The following is a 22,398-nucleotide window of genomic DNA, read 5'->3' as shown; positions in this document are numbered from 1 at the left end:
CCTTCCCCATTCCTACACCTAGAGCCCTGGGCAGGGGTGGGGAGGGTGAAGCTGGGCAAAGCAGCGGGTAGCCAAGAACCCATCCTTGGGAGTGGGAAGGAGGCCTGGGTGTGAGCAGAGGCTCCAAGCCCCTGCACAAGCTCCATCGGCCCACTGACTTCATTTACAAAACAGAAATTCAAAGATAACATTATTAAGAATTTCAAGATGGTAACTGCAAATTATACAGATTTACTTTATGTGAATTATCTCATCTCATCTCATCCCTGTAACATGGGGCAGATACAATTTTTAGCCCCAATTTAGAGATAAGGAACCTGATACAGGGAAGGCAACTTGTCTAAGACCAGGAAATGAAAAGAATGGTCTACTATGATCAGAGTTTATTACAATAACATGGGATAATTTAAAACTAGGAAGCCTGTAAAGCAGATATATTGCATGTGGAGATCAAATTGGAAAAATGTATAATCACGTCAGTCAAAGCTGAAAAGGCATTTGAGATGATTCAACACTCATTCCTTTTTCCAGACTCTTTCAAATTCAGGAAATAAAGGATAGTTTCTTAACAAGATAAAGTATTTGTCTCAACTCAACAGGAAAATATTATGCTTAACTTGAAACATTAGATATAATCCTATTGAAACAGGAAATCAAAAGATTCCTGCTATCGCTATTAGTATTTTACATTGTTCTGAAAGCTATAATCAACACAAAAATACAGGAAATAGAAATAAGAGCAATAATATAGGAATGGCAAAGACAGTAACCGTCATCTGCATATAGTATGACTGGCCAACAGAAAACTAAGAGACTCAACAGAAAATAATGTCAGAACTACTAGGGGTCAGTTTAATGGCTGAATAAATCAAACTGCTTTTCTATATACCAACAGTAATTGGATAGAGAATCTAATGGGAAAAAATCCTACTCTTAAAAGCAATAGTAAGTATGTAGGATCTAGAAAAGACCTTATGAAGTGTATGACCTAGATAGTGAAAGCCATAGATCTTGAGAATAAATAATTGGAATAACTGTTCCTGGATGGGATGAAAATATTATAAAGATGTTGTAATGGTTAATTTTTTTTTTTTTTTTTTGGTGTCATCTTGCCTGGGTCATGGAGTACCCAGATATTTGGTCAAACATTATTCTGGGTGTTTCTGTGAGGGTGTTTTTGGATGAGATTAACATTGAAATCAATAGACTGAATAAAACAGATTAGCTCTCTAAGGTGGTGGGCCTCATCCGATCAGTTGAAGACCTGAATAAAACAAAAGGGCTAACTCTCCCCCAAGTAAGAAAGAATTCCTGCTGCCTGACGACCTTTGAACTGAAACACTGGCTCTCGAGCCTGCCAGCCTTCAGGCTGGAACTAAACCAACGGCTCTCTTGGTTCTCGGGACTTCAGATGCAGGTTGGAACCATACCATTGGCTCTCTTGGATTTCCAGCTTGCTGACTCACCCTGTAGATCTTGGGACTTGTCAGGCTCCATAATCTTGTGAGCCAATTCCTTATAATAATAAATCTGTTTCTCTGTATATCTACATCCTATTGGTTCTGTTTCTGTGGAGAACCCTAATACAGGTGTCAGTTCTTTCCAAATTTATCATTTCAAAGTGACCCCAATAAAAACACTATTTGGAGGAGATATGATTCTGAACATATCTATATATGTTTATATATGTTCTAAAGTTAATCTGAAAGGATAAACAAGTAAGAATAGTTAAGAAATTTTTTGAAGAGAAGAGAAATCTGTGTGTGGCTGTTGAGAGGGGGAGATAGACTAGTTTTAGGAACTATGAAAACATTGTAAATAATTAAAACAATGTGGTTACAAGGATAGCCAGACTCTTAACACAGATTCAGGTATGTAAAAATACTTAAAAATAATTTGCATTATATTAGATGGCAAAAAGGAAGAATTATTCTGTAAATAGTGCTGGATAAATTGGCAGGGAAATCTAGAGTTAGGGCCTCATTTTTTTAAAACCATGTAACAAAATTAATCCCAAGTGGATTTTTTTTTTAGTTAAATACAAAGAAAATATAAGCCATAAAAATATATGACAGAATATTTATCAAATTGGGAGCTTAAAATTTCTAAGCTTAAAAGCAATGGAGGAAATGGCAAATAAGATCATATTCAAATACATAAAATTTATATATTATATACTAGTCAATTCTCCATTATTCTAATAATTCTTTATATTACACTTCCCTGTTTAAATCATGTGTTACTTTGTCTTCTGACCAGATCCCAACTAATACAACTGGTAATTCTCGTTGCCTTGACATGTGTTTTGTCTGATATTAATATAACCACTGCAGTTTCTTATTGTTAGTGTCTACATTGTATTCTTTTATCTATCACTTTACATGTCGCCTATCCATGTCTTTATATCTAAAGTACATCTTTTCTAGGTAGCAAATGATCTTCATAAACTAATTGAGCTATTAATTGGAATATTTAGTGAACTTACATTTAATGTAATTATTAATTGGTTGAATTTATACAATCATTTTGCTATTTTTAAATTTATCATCCTAGTTTTCTTTGTTTCTCCCTTTACTGCCTTACTTTGGGTTAGTCAGTATCTTTTTATTATTGCATTTTAATTCATCTATGTTTCCATGGGTTAAAATACGCATTGACTGAATGAATATTATATCATTGCACTATACTGTAAGACTCTTAGAACAGGATACTTCCATTTACCCCTTTCTGTCCTTTATGATATTATTGAACATTTTAATGATAAACTCCACACTACATTGCTCTTTTTGCTTTAACCAGTTGATTACTTTTTTATATGTTTAAGATAAAAAATTTTATATTTGCTAGAAATTTACCATTTATGGCAAACTTCATTATTTTGAACAGATCAAAATTTCTGGCTGGTTTCATTTCCCAAGAGCCTGAAGAATTTCTTTTAACTTTCCTTATAGTACAGGTCTGCTGGTTTCAGGCTGTCTGATATTTATCTAAAGTTGTCTTTATTTCACTGTTATTTTTAAAGGGCTATTTTGCTGAATATCATATTCTAGGTTGCATTTCCTTTTTTTCTTTCCATACTTTAAAGATGTTACACCACTATCTTTTGCTCTCCATTGTTACTGATGAGAAGCCAGCAGTTATTCTTATCACTAACCCTGTGTATAATGTATCTTTTGTTTCTGGATCCTTTCAAGATTAAAAAAATTTTTTTTGGCTTTTCAGCAATTTGGCTAGGATATGACCAGGTGTAGGTTTCTTTATTAGGGTTTGATGGACTTCTTGAAACTATAGTTTATGTATTTCTTCAAATTTGGAAAAATTTTGGCCATTATCTCTTTGAGTATTTTTCTGCTCCCCAGCTCACCCTTCTCCTCCTCCTTCAGGATCTGTAATTACACTTATGGTTGACTGCTTTGTGTGGTCACTGATGCACTACTGTTTTTTGTTTTGTCTCCCCCCGCCCCCCAGTAACTTTCCCTCTTTGTGCACCAGTTTGGATAGTCTGTATTTCTCTGCCTTCAAGTTTACTGATCCTTTCTTACTCTGTCTCCAATCTTCTATTAAGTCCATACAATGAATTTTTATTTTAAATAATATATTTTCCAATCCTGGAATTTCCATTTGGTTATTTTTTATAGTTTTAATTTTTCTGTATATAATTTCCATTTCTTCTCTCATTATGTCCATCTTTTCCTTTAAACTTCTCAACGTATTTATAAGAGCTTTTAAAATTTGTATCTACTAAGTCAAACATTTGTTTCCATGGGTTGCTTTTTCCCCTGGTTAAGGGTCACATTTTCTTGCTTAGCATATATAAAACTTGTCTGATTTATAGTGGTTGCTGTGGATATTACGTTATCAGAAATAGGATTTTTGTTGTTTTCCTTTAAAGAGTACTGAATCTTGTTTTGGCAGGTAGTCACTATACTGGTAGATCCGCTTGTTCCAATTGAGGATTAATTTTAGGTTTTATTAGGGTCCAGAGTCACCCTTACTCTAGAGTGGTCTTACTCCTAAGGCACGTCTTTAATTCTTGGGTTGTTCAGTGAGGCCTTTACACTCTGGCTGATTTGAACTCCAATATCTCCCAGCCCCGTGTGACCTTAAGTGGCTGTTGTCTCATCTCATTTCTTCCATCTTCTATTTTCTGTTTGGGCTTCACTTCCCTCTGCTGAAAGTGCTTCCAGGCAGTAAGCCAGAGTGAATGTATAGGTCACCACATGAGTGTCCTTTCTCTCAAGGACAAAAGCCTTGAAGTGTCTGTTGTGCAATGTTGTAGTTTATGATGGAACAATACCAGTTACTCAGGACTGGACTCAAAACTCTTGATTGAGGTTTTGATTTCAGCAATTAAATTTTCTTAGAGATTCTGCCTCATAAGTGTATCTGTGTAATTCCTATAGTTTTAAAAAAAACTCGTTGTAATTTCATAGTTTGTTTCATACATAGCTCTTACGCATTCTGTCTTCGGTTCCAACAACTGCATTCTTTGGGGTCTAAATTTATTAGTTGATTCTCACTAATAGTGGCAGGCCTTATCTGGATTTGGTAGTCTTTGTTTAAGAGGTCAAGCTTGATTGTAATCAAGCATCTCTCTTTGTGTACATACGTGTCTCAGGACGCTTCAGGGCCTCCTTCAGGATTTTAGCTTAGAGGAAGGGGTCTCAGATTCAGGTTCTCCACCTCGTTGCTGTTTCAAGGCTGAATATACTCAGGTATGGTCAGTACAGAATTCTGACCTCAGGGAAATCCTATCCCTGCACAAAGCCTGCAGGCTCCCTATCATTCTAGTTTCAAGCACCTGTGAACTTTGTTGCTCTGGCCTGAGGTCCTCACCTATGTTCCTGACTATTTCCAGCAAGTCCAAATCAGGCTCCAAGCTACCTTAGTCTACCTGATTATTTGGGGCTCAGCTCTTGGATTTTAAAATTTTCATTTTTACTCTTTTTTTTGAAGGGAGAAATCCCTAGAAACCTGAAATGCTTCAGTGTATATTGTGTTTGTGCAGGGGTGGGGGGTGTCTAGCTATAGTGGAGGAGAAGTTAACCTCTAAGTTTCTAAAACCTCAAGTATTAGGAAGCAAAAACACGTGTATTAACATTATAATCAGAAAAATAACAAAAAAGGACAACAGGTATCTATATCTGAATTATTAATGTACAATTCATGTGGTAAGTAATCACTATGAGAAATTGAGTTATTAGTATAATCTATTCATCATTTTTGTGTTGCTTAATTTATTTCTCAAGTTCAAATACTAGCTAAAGGATACTTTCCATAGACTGAATCTTTGTAAATTTTAGAAAAATATATTTAAGTTGACAAATGAAGGCTGACATTTGGCTATGCTTTAATAGGCTGAACACCAAGCAAATCCTATTCCTTTATTTGTTCATTTGGCAGTAAGTCTTGACATCACCTTCTCCTCTTTCTTAAATTTGCTTACTTAGCAGGGCACAATGCAGTTTTGATGTGCAATCTGATTTCAAAAGAACCTTTGAGACAGCTAATCTTCTGTACACTCACTGTAATTAAATATTACAGCACAAATGGTACATAAGATACTCACCTTCTTGAGAACCTCTTAGCACCAAAGAGCAGTGAAATAAAAAAGTATAGATTTTCAGAGTGGTTTTTGTAGATTTTTCAGCTTGAACTTTTAACTCTTATAGCACCTACAGCTTACAAGGAATAAAGCATTAAATACCACAGATTACAAATATCTTTATTAGTTGTCTTTCCTTCTGTCCTAAACTCTCATTTTATCACAGTTTAAAATCCGCTAGAAGACAAATCTGCTTACCTTCAAGCTACTTGCTTCATCCTTGAAAATATGCGATAGAAAATGCCATACTTAATTAGGCTAATAATCAAGTTCAGTTCTTGGTCTCTGTGGTAAATGTCACCAAAATATGTCTTGTAGGAGAGTATGTCTGCTATCTTTAACTTTAAAATCCAATAACTGATATTCACTGACGTTCCTTTATCAATTAATCTCTTCCTCATCTCTACCACCCAAGCTTAAACATGTGGTAGTTCCATCAGTTCAAAATCACCATTATACATTTATTTTTCTTAAAACTATCTCTATCTGCCTCAAGAAGAAGTAACCAAATTCTGGATTTGGTGAATAAATCCATCCAGCACATGACCTTCATGATTTAGTCCCACTTTTCCCAGACTGAGGTCCTAAGTTTTAAAAATGTGCTTTTCTTGAAAAAGTAAACAAAGACATGGTAAAAATACTCAAACAGCTCAATAACAGCTCATTAAATACATGAGCTTATGGCCCCCTTTACTAAATATACCTATGGCTCCATCTTCAAAGGGCCTCTGAACACAACAGCAGCTAGGCTGTGGACTAACAGGCAGGAGAAATCTGACCAAAGAGAAAAAGACCTAGCAATACTGATAGTCACAGCCCCTCATATGAAATGGCCCAGCCAGAAGAGCAATGAGTGGAATCCATTGGCCAAAAGCTCACTCCATGCACACAGAGCTTCTAGTTTGTTTTAAAATATGAACATATAACAAAAGATTACCAGATATTCGAGAAAAACCTCTAATATGAGACACCTAAAACACAAACAGAAAAATGGAATGAGGCAATGAAGGGAGAAGAAAACTTCAAAGAAACTGAAATTAAATAATCAGAGACAGAATTAAAAGCTGCTGAATACGCAAAACAAGCACAGGAGACAATAAAAAGGTAAATTCAGAGAAAAAAAATTTTCTTCCTATATATATACATACCTATGATACAGACTAATTTACAAATTAGGTACAGTAACTAATAATAAAATAGAACACTTGTAACAGCATACTGTAATAATAGTTATGTGAATGTGGTCTCTCTCGCTCTCAAAATATCTGCTTGTATAAATTAAGTGTCTTTTCCATCTTAACGGAGCATTTACTACACTCTGTGGCTGTAACTTTTGCAGTTTGAGGTGTGACAGTATAACTAGCATGAATTTCTTTTTCTTTCTTCACAATTTCAGAAATAGAAGATTCGTTCTTACCGTAGGTATTAGCAACCTCAGAATAGTTTTCTTTTCCTTATTAAATTGAAAACTTTTATTTTTATTTTTTTTTTTGCGGTACGCCGGCCTCTCACTGCTGTGGCCTCTCCCGTTGCGGAGCACAGGCTCCAGACGCGCAGGCCCAGTGGCCATGGCTCACGGGCCCAACCGCTCCGTGGCATGTGGGATCCTCCCGGACCGGGGCACGAACCCGTGTCCCCTGCATTGGCAGGCGGACTCTCAATCACTGAGTCACCAGGGAAGCCCAAGTTGAAAACTTTTACCTTCTCACTTAAAGGAAGCACTTTACAGCTTCTCTTTAATATATCCAAATTACTAGCATCACTACTCTTGCACGTTGGGTCCATTATTAAGTAAAATAAGGGTCACTTGAATGTAAACACTGTGATACCATGACATCCATCTGATAACCAAGACGGCTACTAAGTGACTAAAGGGTGGGATACACTGGGCAAAGGGACGATTCACAACCCAGGAAGGACATAGTGGGATTTCATCATGTTACTCAGAATGGTGAGCAAGTTAAAACTTATGGATTTTTTATTTCTGGAATTTTCCATTTAATATTTTTGGACCCAGGTTGACCACGAGTAACTGAAACCACGGGAAGTGAAGCCATGGATAAGGGGGGACTACTGAAATGTATTTTGAAAATTGGTAAATTTCTAGGAGTTGTCTTAGTAAGATGATACCTACAAAATACCAACATTAGTGAAACGGGCTGCTGCATGTTGGTTTAATGATTTTAAACCATTTAAACAGTTAGTCTGTAAAGGAAAATTGATATTCCATTCACATGTAAACTTTCTGAAAGTTTTCCAGTACCAATGATAATATTTTATCAATATAATGTATGAATTCCTATTATACACTTTGAGAGGCTTTATGGCTCTATGATGTATTTACTTACAGAAGTGTTGATGAGATTAATTTCTTGGCATGTATTGCTATAGCAGAGGGCATAAAATCAATGGAGGTTTGGTAATCAACAAAGATTTTCAAAGTTTATACGTGACATTTTTCAGAAAGACGTTAGTCCACAGATATACAGAAAAGCAAAGTACTAAATTTCTTGATTCAAGAGCAAGTGTATTTATTTTAAGATAACATAAGAATGTAAGACAGGTCACTTTACAGTTATAATAAGAACAATAAACTGGAACTTAAATGAAATTCATAATAAGAAATGATTCTGAGAATTACCATAAACCTTTCATCATAAAGTCTTCTGTAAAGAGTATGATACTAAAATTTCATGTATAGCTTCATCTTTCCAAGGAATAGTTTGTAGAAGGAAATACTGAGAATAGCATACATGTATTTAGTACATTACTATTTTCAAAGCACTTAAAATTTTTAAAATTGATGTAAACAACAGTCCAGTGAGATATTTTTACCTCCCATTTTATAGATGATAAAGTTCAAGACTGATAATATGTGGAGAATCACCATAATTTACTACTCTTTTCCATTTTAATTGATCAGAATATTTTATTTATTTGCATTTTAATATTATGCTGCAGTCTTACAAGCAGATGAGTATCCATTCAATCTGATAAGCAATAAAGAATAAAGGTTACGTATGTAGTATTCCTTGGGAGAATGGCAGAATTATAAAGAATCTTAATGAGCTAATTCAGTTTTTAATATCTATTTATAGGACTGTTCTAAATAGCAATTTTTCCATATATGCAAGATAATTTCGTTTATAATTGAAGATAAAAGTAAGTTGCATTTTTTCCATTCTTTTAGATAGCAAATAATATTGAGAACATTCAGTGTAAGGTAAAATAGAGCTGGGGCACGTTAAATGAGAAGGTAGACATTTTCATTTAGTTAATCAACTGAATCAACCTGCAAAGCAGGTGAAATTATACTATGTGAAATCCTAAAACTGATGAATCACATATTTCTATATCAATGTAATAAATAATATCAGATAAAGAATGTAAAAAGTCTAAAAATGCATTGTCAATGCTAACAACATATTCTTGGGAATAACATTACTTTTATAAATAGGCTGATGCAGAACTATCAAATTCACCTTTAATAACTTAACAAAAACAAAGTCAGTATTTCCCATTTTCATATGTAAAAGCAAGATAACAGTTGGAGTGTGTGCAGTTTATATTTAGTACATCTTAGAAGATAAATGAACCTATCTTCCACATACAGTATAATTTAAATTCATTGTTCTATTTTTGCATAGTAACTTTTTATAAACTACGTTTTTTTAATTGAACAGATTTCCATTAAATCCTATCAAGTTATTTTCTCCAGGAGAAAATATAATTTTGCTGTTTTTCAATAGAAAGTTTATCTTTTCTCTTTTAAGACATTTTGAAATAATAAAGTCTATTTAAAGTATTCATGATTACTGGCTGTTTGGCATTACTTTAACATGTGGTCCTTTCGCAAGAAACAAATATTAACTTCTACCTAATATAGACTTCAGTCTGCTGAACCATTTTATATTAATCTTTTATAATACTCATTTTGACACCACAGACACATAATAACAATATGCGATAAGTTACAGAGCCTCAAGATATTATTTTTACTACTGTTATTAACATGTACCATCTGCTATCAGGAGATGCACCATGTTTAAAACAATAACGACAACAACAGTGACTACTGCTACAAAAACTACCACTGTTTCTACCATTAATGTATGAGTTTTTTTGAGAAAAAAATTTACATTTTAAATTACTGTATACATAAAATAATATCAGACATTCTGTTGACTTTGGTAAATGAACAAAAACTTTAAAAAAACTTTATATGATTCAAACAATATATGTTAATTAAGCAATTTTAAAAGTTAAAAGTACAGTGTAAACCATCATATTGTATAGTAGCTTAATTTCTATTTGTGTTTCAAAATTACTTCAATGTAATTAAAAGCCTGGAGATCTATTAACAATTCTAAGGGCCCTAAGATAAATCTCAAGGAATATTCATTTTCTGATAATAAGTTCAGTCTAAAACCAAAAATATGTTGCTGTTCATTTTTAAGTGATCTAGATTCCAGGAGTCATACATTATTTTGAAATGAGACAAATTTCTAATAAATTTTTTTAAAAATTAAAATACATTCTTATATAGTCACTGGAAGAATCCGAAGGGAATGAAAAAGTGCAGAGTTCAGTAAATCAAGTCAAAAGCTCAACATGATAACACGTAACGTTAGTAATTAGTAAGAAGATGCATGATAACATGTAACATTAGTAATCACTAAGAAGATGCATCTTATATTCAAAAATTCAGTTAAAGAAAAAATTATAATTAGCATTTCACCTTTTCCTTCATTTACACAAGTTCTGATCTCAGACCTGCTTCCACCCGCTGAAGTTTTTGCTTCTTGCACTTTCAAGTAGATAATAATCCTTTAAACTTTGCTTTAGAAGTACCTAATTAAAAAAATATATGTAATACATAAAAGTAACATTTTTTAGGATGAAATTCGGAGGTAACAGCATTAATCATTATAATAATCACAGGAAACAGTAAGGCACATGATAAAAACACGCAACAGCAAGTATAAGAATCAAAGACTTAATCATAAACTATTTCCTTAAATTTAAAGGTTCAGTGTTTTGTTTAGTAACTTGTCTAATCCACAGTCTTACAAAGTTCTAGAATCTAAGTAGTCATTTTTTTCTATGGTTCTATATACTACTACACAGAATCAATAATGTCAATGTGACACTATTACAGGCTGGTTGGAAACACTATCTATATGAACATATAAATGGTATAGTCCTACTATTTTTTTAAATGTTTAGCTTAACTTCTTATAATAAAGGCAATATAAAGTTCCTCAAAATAGAGATTAGGAAGACGTGACTTCTTCTGTTAGCTCAATCACAACAGTTACCACCTTAGATAAGTAAATAAGCCTACTTACCACTAAACATTTTAGACCAGCAATTCCCTAAATGGGTTCCATAAAATATTAGGCTTCAAAGCTACTTTGCAAAATACCAAATACTGCTGTTTTCTTTTAGAGAGAAAAATCAATAGTGGCATATTAAGATCTGTAAGTCCTAAGGAACCTATTTAACCATATCTATTATGATATTTCTCATACTTATTTCTAAACAGCTTTTGGTCTTTTAACTAATATACATTGACATCCTATGCATATGTACCACTTTGGTAATGCCACTCTAGACAAATATAAATGTTTTAATCTTGAAAAAAATAGGTATTTGCAAGCATGTAAATGAATGAAAGTTTCACTGCAGAGACCTAATCAGAACCCACAATCAACCAAAATTTTATAGCTATAGTTGACTTTTAAAAGAAAAACAAAAAGAAAAAAGGAAAAACAAATCTCTCATTTTGGAGGTCAGCAACAAGTCTGAGATACTTATTTGGGTTGATACAAACTGAACAAATCTCCCGTATCTTCCTCAACTATTTCATTCCATGGTGATGGTGTAGTAAATAATAACTAAGATGGTTTTGTCATCACACAGAATGAGGCTCAAATTGCTCAAATCCTGGTTTGCAACTTACTAGCAAGTTATCTTGGGTAAATGACTCCCCAAGTCTCTATTTTCTCTGCTGTTAAATGGGATATCTATCTGTAAGGATTAAATGAAATACTACATGTAGAAGAACACCTAGTATAGTGCCAGGCACCCAAAATAACTCTAAAAAAATTTAGTTGCTATTATTGTAGCAGATGTTTGGAATCATGATCCTAAAAAATAGTTACAAATATCCCTTAGATGCTAGTAATCCTAGATTATAAAAATGCAATCTGGATTCATTATATTGTATCTGCTCAGATACAAAACTACAGGTTAAGCAGAAAAATTTTCAGTCGCAACATTCATGAGAATTCCAGTCAGATGAGTATTTATTCCAGTTCATTTTTAGATCACAACTTAACAGTGGCAAACTAATGCTTTGTTATAATAACTATTCTTAAACTGAATTGTATGGTGTAAAATGAAATCATTAAAAGACTAATTCTTAACTTGAATTAGTGACCTAAACATTAAAAATAAATTATAATTCTATTTCTTTCAGCTATTACCTAAATGTTGTAAGAGAAGTATAAATTATGACCCTTCTTTTACTGTTACTGAACAAATTTAGACAAACAGGTGCTAACATACTTATCTGCTATGAAGTTCCTTCTTCAGACAGGATTTGAAAGTGGGATACTTCTGAACTGTTTTATAACCCTGTGGAACAGAGGATTAAGAGTGTGCAAATGTAAATAAAATGTTATGGGGTCACAGATATTCAATAAATAAGGCAAAAATAAAAATACATAAAATCTAAGAGAGAAATACAGTGTCAAGGGTTTATAGCATAGTTTTATATTGGGGTGGCCAAAAAGTTTGTTCGTGTCTTTCGTAACATCTTACAAAAAACCTGAACGAACTTTTTGGCCAACCCAATATTTTAGTTTGATCTTGCTATTCTAAAATATTTGAGGAAAAAAATGATTTTCAACGCATGCCCTTTTAGGCATTTGTGCCATCACCGCAAATGTTAATAACTAACCACTAGGTGGCAGTTAAGTACACGGTATCTTTACCAAGACAGTTGGGATTTTAAGAATCCATTAAAAATCTTTAAAAACATTGTCTCAGATGAATCTTGATTTTTTTGTACATATATATATATTTTCTTTTTAAATGTATAATGCTCAGGGGTACTGTTACCAAAGAGGGAAGACTGAATATTCTAGCTGTTAATCATATTTTTTTTTCTTTTTCCATTTGTGGCACATCCAAATACATTAAATGTGTAAACATTTATTGATTTATGCTACATTTCATTCTTTAAAACATATTTCTGAGAAAAATCACTGAATTTCTTGTAATTATTTTGCAGTATAAGATGTTAAAAGGAAAGAACAGTTCAACAGACAAAAAAACATTTTTTACCTCATTTTCCATATAAAAAGTACTGAATATGCAGTGACTTAAGAACCTCACGTTGCCTAGTGGAAATCTGCATCATATAAAATGAGAAATAGTGATATTTCTTTGTATACTAGCAAGTCTTAAACAGCCAGTGTGCAGACTGAATCAAAATATTTGGCAACATTTCCCCCCCACAAACTGGGATGAAGACATTAAACTAATTGAATATGAAAATAAGTTATTAAAATTCACACTGATTTTATATTTAAAAAAGCATCACCTTTTATCTCTTCAAATTGTTTTTGAAAATAGGTAGGGCCTTATGTTTTTTCTTTTCAAATATAACATTTCCTGTTTATATCCTTAAAAACTTATATAAATTGTTTCTGAAACTTAGATGGATTTTTTTCTTTCAGTTTTTTAAAAGGATAGCAATAGGGTTGAAATTTATAGGTTTACCCGGAATCCTCTATGGAGTCTGTCTTTCATAATTCCAATGAATTCTTTATAGCTTAATTGATCATCTTTGTCAACATCAAAAATCTTAAAGACTGTGTTCACTAAATGTGGTGAAAGTCTGAGGCCAGTGGCTACATAGACGGCACGTTTAAATTCATCTAGATAAATGACACAGAAAAGGAGTAAACCATTAACATTATTTTTATAATATGTGTTAATTACTAGCAAGGTTATAAAAGAAGGTTTTTTTTCTAAACATGGGTCATGATCTTATGTAACATAGCACTTTTCATTAATCATGCCATCTTTTTAGGGAACATAAAATTTTTTGCGGTTTTAATTAAAAGGGCCTACTATCAACCACAGATACTTTAGAGGTTATTAAGGTGAATAAGCTCTCAAGAAACTTACAGTTCAGATGGGAGATGACACACCTGCCCAAATAATCATTACACAGGACCACACAAAAAGCAGCAACAAAGCGCTATGAGAATTTGGAAATGAGTGGTTACTTGTGGGGTAGCGTGGAGTAGGGAAAAGAGAGAGAAGACAGCGATTAGGGAAGGCTGCCGCTTTGTATCTGAGTTCAGCCCTGAAGGATAAAGGATTTCAGCTTGTAGAGATGAGAGGAAATGGCAGATGATGACATGAAAGAACAAAGGTGGGGCAGGGCACAGGAGCACCAGGCATGTTCAGAAAATGAGCAGCCTGGACACCCAGGAGCTGGGGAAGCTCTGCAGGGGGACTTTGAGGTGAGGAACCTGTACGATCTTCAACAGGCAATTGGGGAACTGAAGAATTTTCCATAGCAGGTGTGTCAGGGTTAATCTGTTTTAGGAAGATTATTCTGTGAGTTGTCCGGGAAACATCAGAGAGGAGAGTGGATAATGGCAGGAATACCACTGCGGTGGCTACAGCAATAGCTCTTTCTAAGGGGTGATAACGTGAATTAACGTGCTAGAAGTGGCAACAGAAGAAAAAAAAAGAGACAGATGTATTCCTAGCACCTGCAAGAGTGATTTTTTTCATTTCGTTTCATTCAGTTCCACAAAGTAAAAGAGCAACTTTCCATTCTGAACCAGCTAAGCAGATACTGACTTTTTCTCTTTTTAAAGTTGATTAGTAGGTTTACCATGGCAGTAAAACATTGGCCTGTTAAGGCAGGGCTCCCAAAGGTTTTGGGTTTAAAACACTAAAATGTGTTAAGAAGATGCCTTATTTGAATATCTAGACCAGTCAAAGGGTGAAATATGAAAACTTTTCAGTTTTTAGGTTTCTCTTCCTCAATGAGTAAGTGAATGAAGCTATGCGAGGGATTCACTATCTGTGTTTTGGGGAAAGAGAATTATTAGCACTTAGAGGCTCCGGTTTGCCTTGTCCCTAGAACTTGGTAATAAAATAACCAGACTGTCCTCTGAGATTGAACTGGGGGATTAGCACTTATTAGATTATGGCAGACACGGGTAAAATCACCATAAAGACATAACCAGAAAGTCCTCATATGGCAAGAATATTTAAAAACAATATGGCCACGAGGGAAGGGAAGGTGGGTCATAGCTACAGAATGCTGGGAAAAGGACTTGACTTGTTAGTCTACCTACAGGGAAAGAATGAGCAGGTCCTGAGGACTACGGCATTCAGAATTCTATGGCAGTTGTATTTTTTGGTAAATCAAGCAAAATTGACTGTCATTTTTATATATCGTTCTTAAAACTTGGCTAATGTAAGTCCATGGCTAAGAGGTGGCTCTGTTGACAAAATTCAGGTTTCTGAGCCAGCAGAGAGTGTGGGTAAAATCAGTAAGACAAACAAATAATATGAATATCACCCTGTGATGATGTTTGCGGCATGGCCAGCTGGCTCTTCTATAGGGAGACACATATCCCCTCGAGGTTACCAAGCAGCCATGAGGTTTCTTCCTCTTTAAACCTTTACAAACATCATTAGCTTTTCCCATAATATGCAGTGAAGGACAATCATAAATTTAATACAAAATAGTAGCATATTTTCCTAAATTTAGCTTAGGGAAAACAAATTTCCTGTTGAAGTATACACCAAACTTTCAGGCAAACTGATGGCTAATATGATATATCTAGTTAATTTGTTGTCAAAGTCACCAGAAGCAATGTAGGAATATGGTTTGCTTTTAGTTTTTGAAAGTTTGTTACTTACCTTGCCCTATAGAGCGACTTGCAAAATTATACATATTCAAGGCTATTGCAAAGTCTTCTAGGTTGTTCAAAAACTGGAAAAATGACCTGAATTCATCAAATGTAATGCCCTATATTGGGAAAATATATGTAAATATATTTAGCATTGTCAAATTGATTTAAATAAATATCTACGCTTACTAGAAATAAGTAGATTGAGCATCAGCAATATATCTTGTAAGTATATATTTCCAGGGTACCTTCTGAAACCTTCTTTCTCCAAATGAAATGTAAAATTCACTCAAATTTTTTCCACTGGGTAATGTTGCTACTATTAGCAATGATAGGTGAAAATATTTTTAAAACACTGTCATATCAGCACAAAGTTAAAAATGCTACAATAAACATAAATTTAAAAGTTTCCATTTTTGGAAATTCTCACTTCAGGCCTGAATTTCTTAAACTTTAAAAGTTAGTATGATCATTAAGGAAAAAGAAGAAAAAAAAAACCCTCTAAAAACAGTTTCTTGGGCTTCCCTGGTGGCGCAGTGGTTGAGAGTCTGCCTGCCAATGCAGGGGACACGGGTTCGTGCCCCAGTCGGGGAAGATCCCACATGCCATGGAGCGGCTGGGCCCGTGAGCCATGGCTGCTGAGCCTGCATGTCCGGAGCCTGTGCTCCGCAATGGGAGAGGCCACAACAGTGAGAGGCCCACGTACCGCAAAAAAAAACACACAAAAAAAAACAACAAAAAAACCCCCCAGTTTCTCCTGTACATGTATTTCTCCTTAAATATATTTCAGCATTAGGTCATTAATGTCTTTATAATGACAATGCAAAATAAATATGTCTAATAAGCCAACAGTCATGTATTTTTACTTGTTCCTGCCATGATAAGGCTGCCAGAATAACAGGAGGAAGTACAATGACTGTAGCAGAGCTCTGGGAGGCCCAACACAGGGCTTCCGGTAGGGTCATGGAAAGGACTCTGGAATTTCATTTACGTAAATTGAAATTATTGCCACTGCTATAACTTCAATTAAACAGGAAAGTTGCTTGAAATAAGCACAATGTATCTCTGATAATACGAATTTGGATACAAAGGGCTGCATTTGCTTGATGTGTTCTGCTCAGCAAGATGAACAAAATTGAGAGACAAAGTAAACCGAGAACAAGCAGAGGGCTGAGAGCTTAGGCTTCACAAATTCTGACCTTACTACTGGGGTAGCAGGGGAAGGGAAGCTAAGGAGGTGGCACTGGAAAGCTGGGCAAAGAACCAGAGAGTTTATTTTCATATAAGCCAGCTACTGATTAAGTGATTTATTATCAAAATAATATTATCAATTTGTTATTGAAATAATAATACCAAATTTTAATACACATTAGTTCCACTTCAATTATAACCCCTCTTTACTTTCAAGGAGAATCATCACTGTCATTTCTCTTCACTTTTTCTTTTTCTCTTTCCTTACATTCATTTATGGCCATTCCAACTCTGGATTCTGCTCTGTGATCTGATCCCCCCTGCCATGTTTTCCTGACAGGACTGTTTGACTCAATTAGGGAGACTGAGCCAGAAGGGGTTTGTCTTGATGTGAAGAGCTTGTTGCCAGGGAAACTGGCCACTGCTCTGGTTCTGTATCAGTTTGTGCTGGATCAGCTGTCCCAGCAACAATCTCTGTGTCAAGGTGACAGGTTAATGCTGGTAAAAGTGAAAAACAAGAGGATGGGATATTTTAAAACAAAGTGTAAACAAAAATGTCAATACTTTTAGGGAGCTTAAAATTAAAAGCAAATCAAAGAATGACAGAATACAATGTTCTCCATCTGAACCTTTGGATTTTTCAAAATGGGGATCTCATGTTTGGAAAGACAGGGCAAATTCAAAACCATACAGTAATTGTTTTGTACAGATTAAACTCTTTGTGTTTGTAAATTGAAAAATAGGGCATTCATTTTGATGGCGATTATTTAAAGCAATCCATTCTTAACAGAAGTGAGGGACAGACAGTCTGGGGAAGTGGCAGAGAGACAGGGGTATGGCCATTTCTTCTCCCTCCCCATTCTTATTCCCAGAATCACTTCTGTAATGAACCACTGGGACTTGAATGGAGTGTGTCCTAATCGTTAGAAGTGGAGTAAAAAGAAGTAGCTTACATTGTAACAAAAATAAAGTGATGATAATATCTGACGACTTTAAAGTATCAAAAATACATATATACTGAGAGTCCAGAAATAAACCCAAATATCTATGGTCAACTGATTTTCAGTAAGGGTGCCTTGTTCTCAAATTGTCATGATATGTGATTTGACCTGTCCGGTGATTCCCTGAAGGACCAGCACAGAGGCTAACTTTTGTTTCACCCTTTTCCCCTTGGACTAGAATGGCTTTCCTGGTGACAGTGACATCTATTAAAACATTTAAAGACATACACACTCTATGCCAGCTGGGGCAAGGGACGACAGAGGAGACAAGTGGCAGACAGAATCCAAAAGCCTGGGAAGGAGGAGGCTGAAGAGAATGATTACTGGGAGAATAGGGGCTCACAGCGCTATTGCATATACTTGGGAAATTGGACATGCCCAGGAACTGACACATGCTTTAACAGACCTGCGAGGACCCTAGGTTACCACCTCTGGCAGATAAGTGAGCTCTGTGAAAGCAGGAGGTGAAGGTAAATAAAGGGGCTTAGGTAGCCTGGCGTAGTGTTGAAGGAGTGCTCCAGCTCACAGCTTAACTGCAAAGACTGGGACAGTACTATATTTTTTTCTTCTTGGCTTCAGGCATTTAAGGAAATCTCTGTCAGTTCTCTGGCTAACCCCTAAGATAAAGGAACAGAGTCTTAAGTGACTGCACACGACAAGGACTTTTTAGTGACTGTTTAGTGACTTATCCAAGCTATTTTGCAAATGGACAACTGTAAGGGAGAATGTGATTTCCAGAGTTACCATATAATATTCAAAATGGCTAGTTTTTAGCAAAAAATTACAGTGCATACAAAGAATCAGGAAAATATGGCCCATTCACAAGAAGAAAAAAAAGAATCAACAGAAGCCATCCCTAAAGAAGCCAAGACATTGGACCAAAGAAAAAAAGATTTTAAATTAATTGTTGTAAATACGCTTAAAGAGCTAAAGGAAACCATGGACAAAGAACTAAAGGGAATCAGGAAAACCATGTATGAACAAAATGAGAATAAAGAGACAGAAAGTGTAAAAGGAACCAAATAAAAATTCTGGAGCTTAAAAGTACAATAGCTGAAATGAAAAGCTGACTAGAGAAGTTCAACAATAGATTTGGGCAGACAGAAGAAAGAATCTACGAAATTAAAGAGAGGACAATTGAAATTATTCAGTCTGAGGCACAGAAAGAAACAAGAATGAAGAAAAGTGAACAGGGCTTCTCTGGTGGCGCAGTGGTTGAGAGTCCGCCTGCCGATGCAGGGGACACAGGTTTGTGCCCCGGTCTGGGAAGATCCCACATGCCGCGGAGCGGCTGGGCCCGTGAACCATGGCCGCTGAGCCTGCGCGTCCAGAGCCTGTGCTCCGCAATGGGAGAGGCCACAACAGTTAGAGGCCCGTGTACCGCAGGAAAAAAAAAAGAGAAAAGTGAACAGAGCCTAAGGGTCCTGGGGACACCATCAAGTTCATACATACGTTATGGGACTTCCAGAAGGAAAAGAGAGAAAGGAGTCGAAAGAATATTTAAAGAAATAATGGTTGAAAACACCAAATTTGAGGGAAGACGGGAGTCTACACATCTGAGAAGCTCAATGAAATCCAAGTAGGATAAACTAAAAAACGCCCACACCAAGACACATATTCAAAGTGTCAAAAGCCAGAGCCAGAGATACTTGAAAGCAGCAGAGGAGAAGCAGCTCTTCACATAGAAGGGATCCCCAATAAGATTAGCAGCTGATTTCTCATCAGAACTCACAGAGGCAAGAAGTGAGTGGGATACTTCAAGTGCTGAAAGAAAAAAACCTGTCAACCAAGAATTCTGTATGTGGCAAAAGTATCCTTCAAAAATGTAGAAATTAAGACATTCTCAGATAAACAAAAGCTAAGGGAATTCATCACTAGCAGATCCGTCCTACAAGAAATGCTAAAGGAAGTCCCTCAGGCTGAAAAGACAAGAAACTAGATAGCAACTCAAAGCTATATAAAGAAATAAAGAGTTCTGGTTAAGGTAAAGGTAAAGGTGATTACATAGATAACACTTCATACTCACTAGGATGGCTATAATTTATATATATAGCAATTCCACTCTAGGTATATACCCAAAAGAACTGAAAACTGGTATTCAAACAAAAAAATACATGTACACACATATTCATAGCAGCATTATTCACAATACCCAAAGGGTGGGAAAAGCTCACATGGCTATGGGCAGATGACTGGATAAACAAATAGTGGTATACACCTACAATGGAACGTTATTCAGCCATAACAAGGAATGAAGTACTGATAGATGCTACAATGTGGATGAACCTCAAAAACATTATGAAAGAAGCCAAACATGAAAAGTCACATATTGCCTGATTCTTTTTATATGAAATAGCCAGAATGGTTAAATCCACTGAGAGAAAAAGCAGACTGATGGTTACCAGAGGCTGGGGGAAAACACTTAATAGGTACAGGGTTTACTTCTGGTGTAATGAAAATGTTTTGGAAATAGACAGAGATAGTGGTTGTACAACATGTGTATATACTAAATGACACTGAATTGTTCAGCTTAAAATGGTTAATTTTATGTTACATGATTTTTAACTCGGTAAAATTTGAAAAAATCAAAAGACTAGAATGAGGAAAAGATTTAACTTGAAAAAGCCAAAAACATCATCAAGACAAATTATCATCCAAACTAAAACGACCATTTAGAAAACATGCGCTTAAGAGGACCTCAGGAATATAAACTATGTTTATTCTCAACACAAAATTCATATTCATATCATAAATTAAGTGTGCTATTTAGATCAGTAACTGATCTAAATAGCAAATACATAATAACTTTTAGAAATATATAAACAACTTTGAAAGATTGAGGGAAGTGTACCATTGTGAAAAAAGCAGAAAATTCAAACTCTGAAACTTACTGGCCGAATGACCTAATAAGGTAAGTCTCTTAAATCTTTCTGAACATCAGTGTCCTCAAAGCTTAATAACGGTAATTTTATTACTTTCTTGTTAATATTTACATTATGTGGTTATGATGAGAAGCCCTCTTCCCTTCCCTTCTACAGTCTCTATCTACATTCTCTCCTAGATAAGTTCACCTGGTCCCATGGTATTTAACATTTTTTTAAGTTAGTTATCTTATATAGCAATATATTCACCTGTTCAAAATTCAAAAGGCACAAAAGAATATACAACACAAAATCTCCCTTTCTCCCACCCTTGTCACCTAGCCATGTAGTTCCTTTCCTTGGAGGAACCAATGTTTTTAGTTCTGTGGGTCCTTCTAGAATTAGCATAGGCTATCTTTTTAAACAAATGGTAGTATACTATATACAATGTTCTAAGTTGTGTTCTTTTTCATTTACTGCATCTTGGAGATCATTCTATATTAGTACATAAAGACCTTTCTTAGTCTTTTTCCAGCTGCACCTTTTCCCATTTTATAGTTACATCATAATTTATTTAACCAGTAACTTACTGCAAGAGGTAGTTTCTGGTATTTAACCAGTATGTTACTGAAAGAGGCAGGTAGTTTCCAATCTTTTGCTACAATGCTATAATAAATAACTTTGTATATATCTACCATTTCATATGAGTGAATATATATGTAGATAAAATTCACAAAAACAGAAAAGCTTTAAGTTCCACATCTTTAAATATTATCTATCAATTCATTTGACAGGGGCTCTAGGTGCTGCGGATATATGAGTGAATAAAAAAGATAAAAACACTAGCCTTCCTGGAGTTTATGTTCTAGTTAGGGGAGACAGACAACAAATAATAAAAATAAGTAAATGTCAATACTATTATTTATCCAGATAAACAATGAAAAATAAACAGTAAATTATATGGTATGTTAGAAGACAATAACGCTATGGAAATAAGAACAGATTAAGGGAAGAAGGAATAGGGAATGCCAAGGGAAAGGGTTATAATTTATCTACTAGATTATTACTTACATAGTATGTTACATATTATTTATATAATAGGTGAGTCTTTATATATTAGATTGGAAGGGTAGGCCTCATTGAGAAATAACATAGTGAGCGATATACACAGCATATCTAAGAGAAGAGCATTCTGGGCAGAGAAAAGAACACACACAAAACCCCTGAGACAGCAGACTGCCTGGTATTTGAGAAACAGTAAAGTAGCCAGTGTGGCTGGAGCAGAGCGAGGACAGGGGAGAATGGCAGGAAGTGAGGTCCGAGGTAATGAGGGAGCAGCCTGTGTAGGCCTTGGAGGCCACTGTAAGGAGAAAAATGGGGAGTGACTATGATAAGATCTGAATCATGGTATAAAGCGCTTCCTTAAATGCTGAACGGGGAGCGGATGGCAGGGAGGCAAAGCTGGAGGCAGAGAGGTGACTTAGGAGGCAACTGACCTGGGTGGTAGCAGTGCAGGTGGCAAGGAGTGATCAAGTGCTGACAGGAGCAGTGTCAGGAGGATCTGTGGTGGATTGTATGTAGAATGAGAGGGAGAGGTCCAAAAATTTTGGCTAGAACGACTACGAAGAATGGAGTTTCCATTAATTCAAGCAGGGAAGATGGCGCGTGGAGCAAGATTTTGGGGGGATGCTCAGGAGTTGAGTTTTGCAACATTAAGCCTGAGATGTCTATTGGATACTACTGGAGATGCTGAGTAGGCGGTATGAAGTAAAAGACTGAAATTCAGGGGA

At 35.3% G+C, this 22,398-nt stretch overlaps 1 protein-coding gene across 5 annotated transcripts in view; it reads right to left on the bottom strand.

The window, feature by feature from the left end:
* Nucleotides 1–7,760: 7,760 nt before the first annotated feature.
* The window catches only part of MICU3 (mitochondrial calcium uptake family member 3), an 87,945-nt gene continuing 73,307 nt past the window's right edge, over nt 7,761–22,398 (bottom strand). For 3 of the 5 annotated variants that reach the window (XM_060001314.2, XM_060001313.1, XM_060001316.1), the window contains 4 exons: nt 15,566–15,674; nt 13,394–13,551; nt 12,176–12,244; nt 7,761–10,456 (listed from right to left, as the gene is read on the bottom strand). In XM_060001314.2, coding sequence (XP_059857297.1) covers nt 12,176–12,244; nt 13,394–13,551; nt 15,566–15,674 — 336 coding nt within the window. In that variant the 3' untranslated portion in view covers nt 7,761–10,456. Of the gene's footprint in view, nt 10,457–12,175; nt 12,245–12,955; nt 13,023–13,393; nt 13,552–15,565; nt 15,675–22,398 lie in introns of all 5 variants that reach the window. The other 2 variants (XR_009517895.1, XM_060001315.1) reach the window with 2 other exon arrangements.

Source organism: Delphinus delphis, chromosome 21 (genome assembly GCF_949987515.2).
Source record: "Delphinus delphis chromosome 21, mDelDel1.2, whole genome shotgun sequence".
NCBI classification, from domain to species: Eukaryota; Metazoa; Chordata; class Mammalia; order Artiodactyla; family Delphinidae; genus Delphinus; species Delphinus delphis.
Note: the sequence above shows the minus strand (reverse complement) of the source record. Positions and strands in the feature narration are given on the sequence as shown.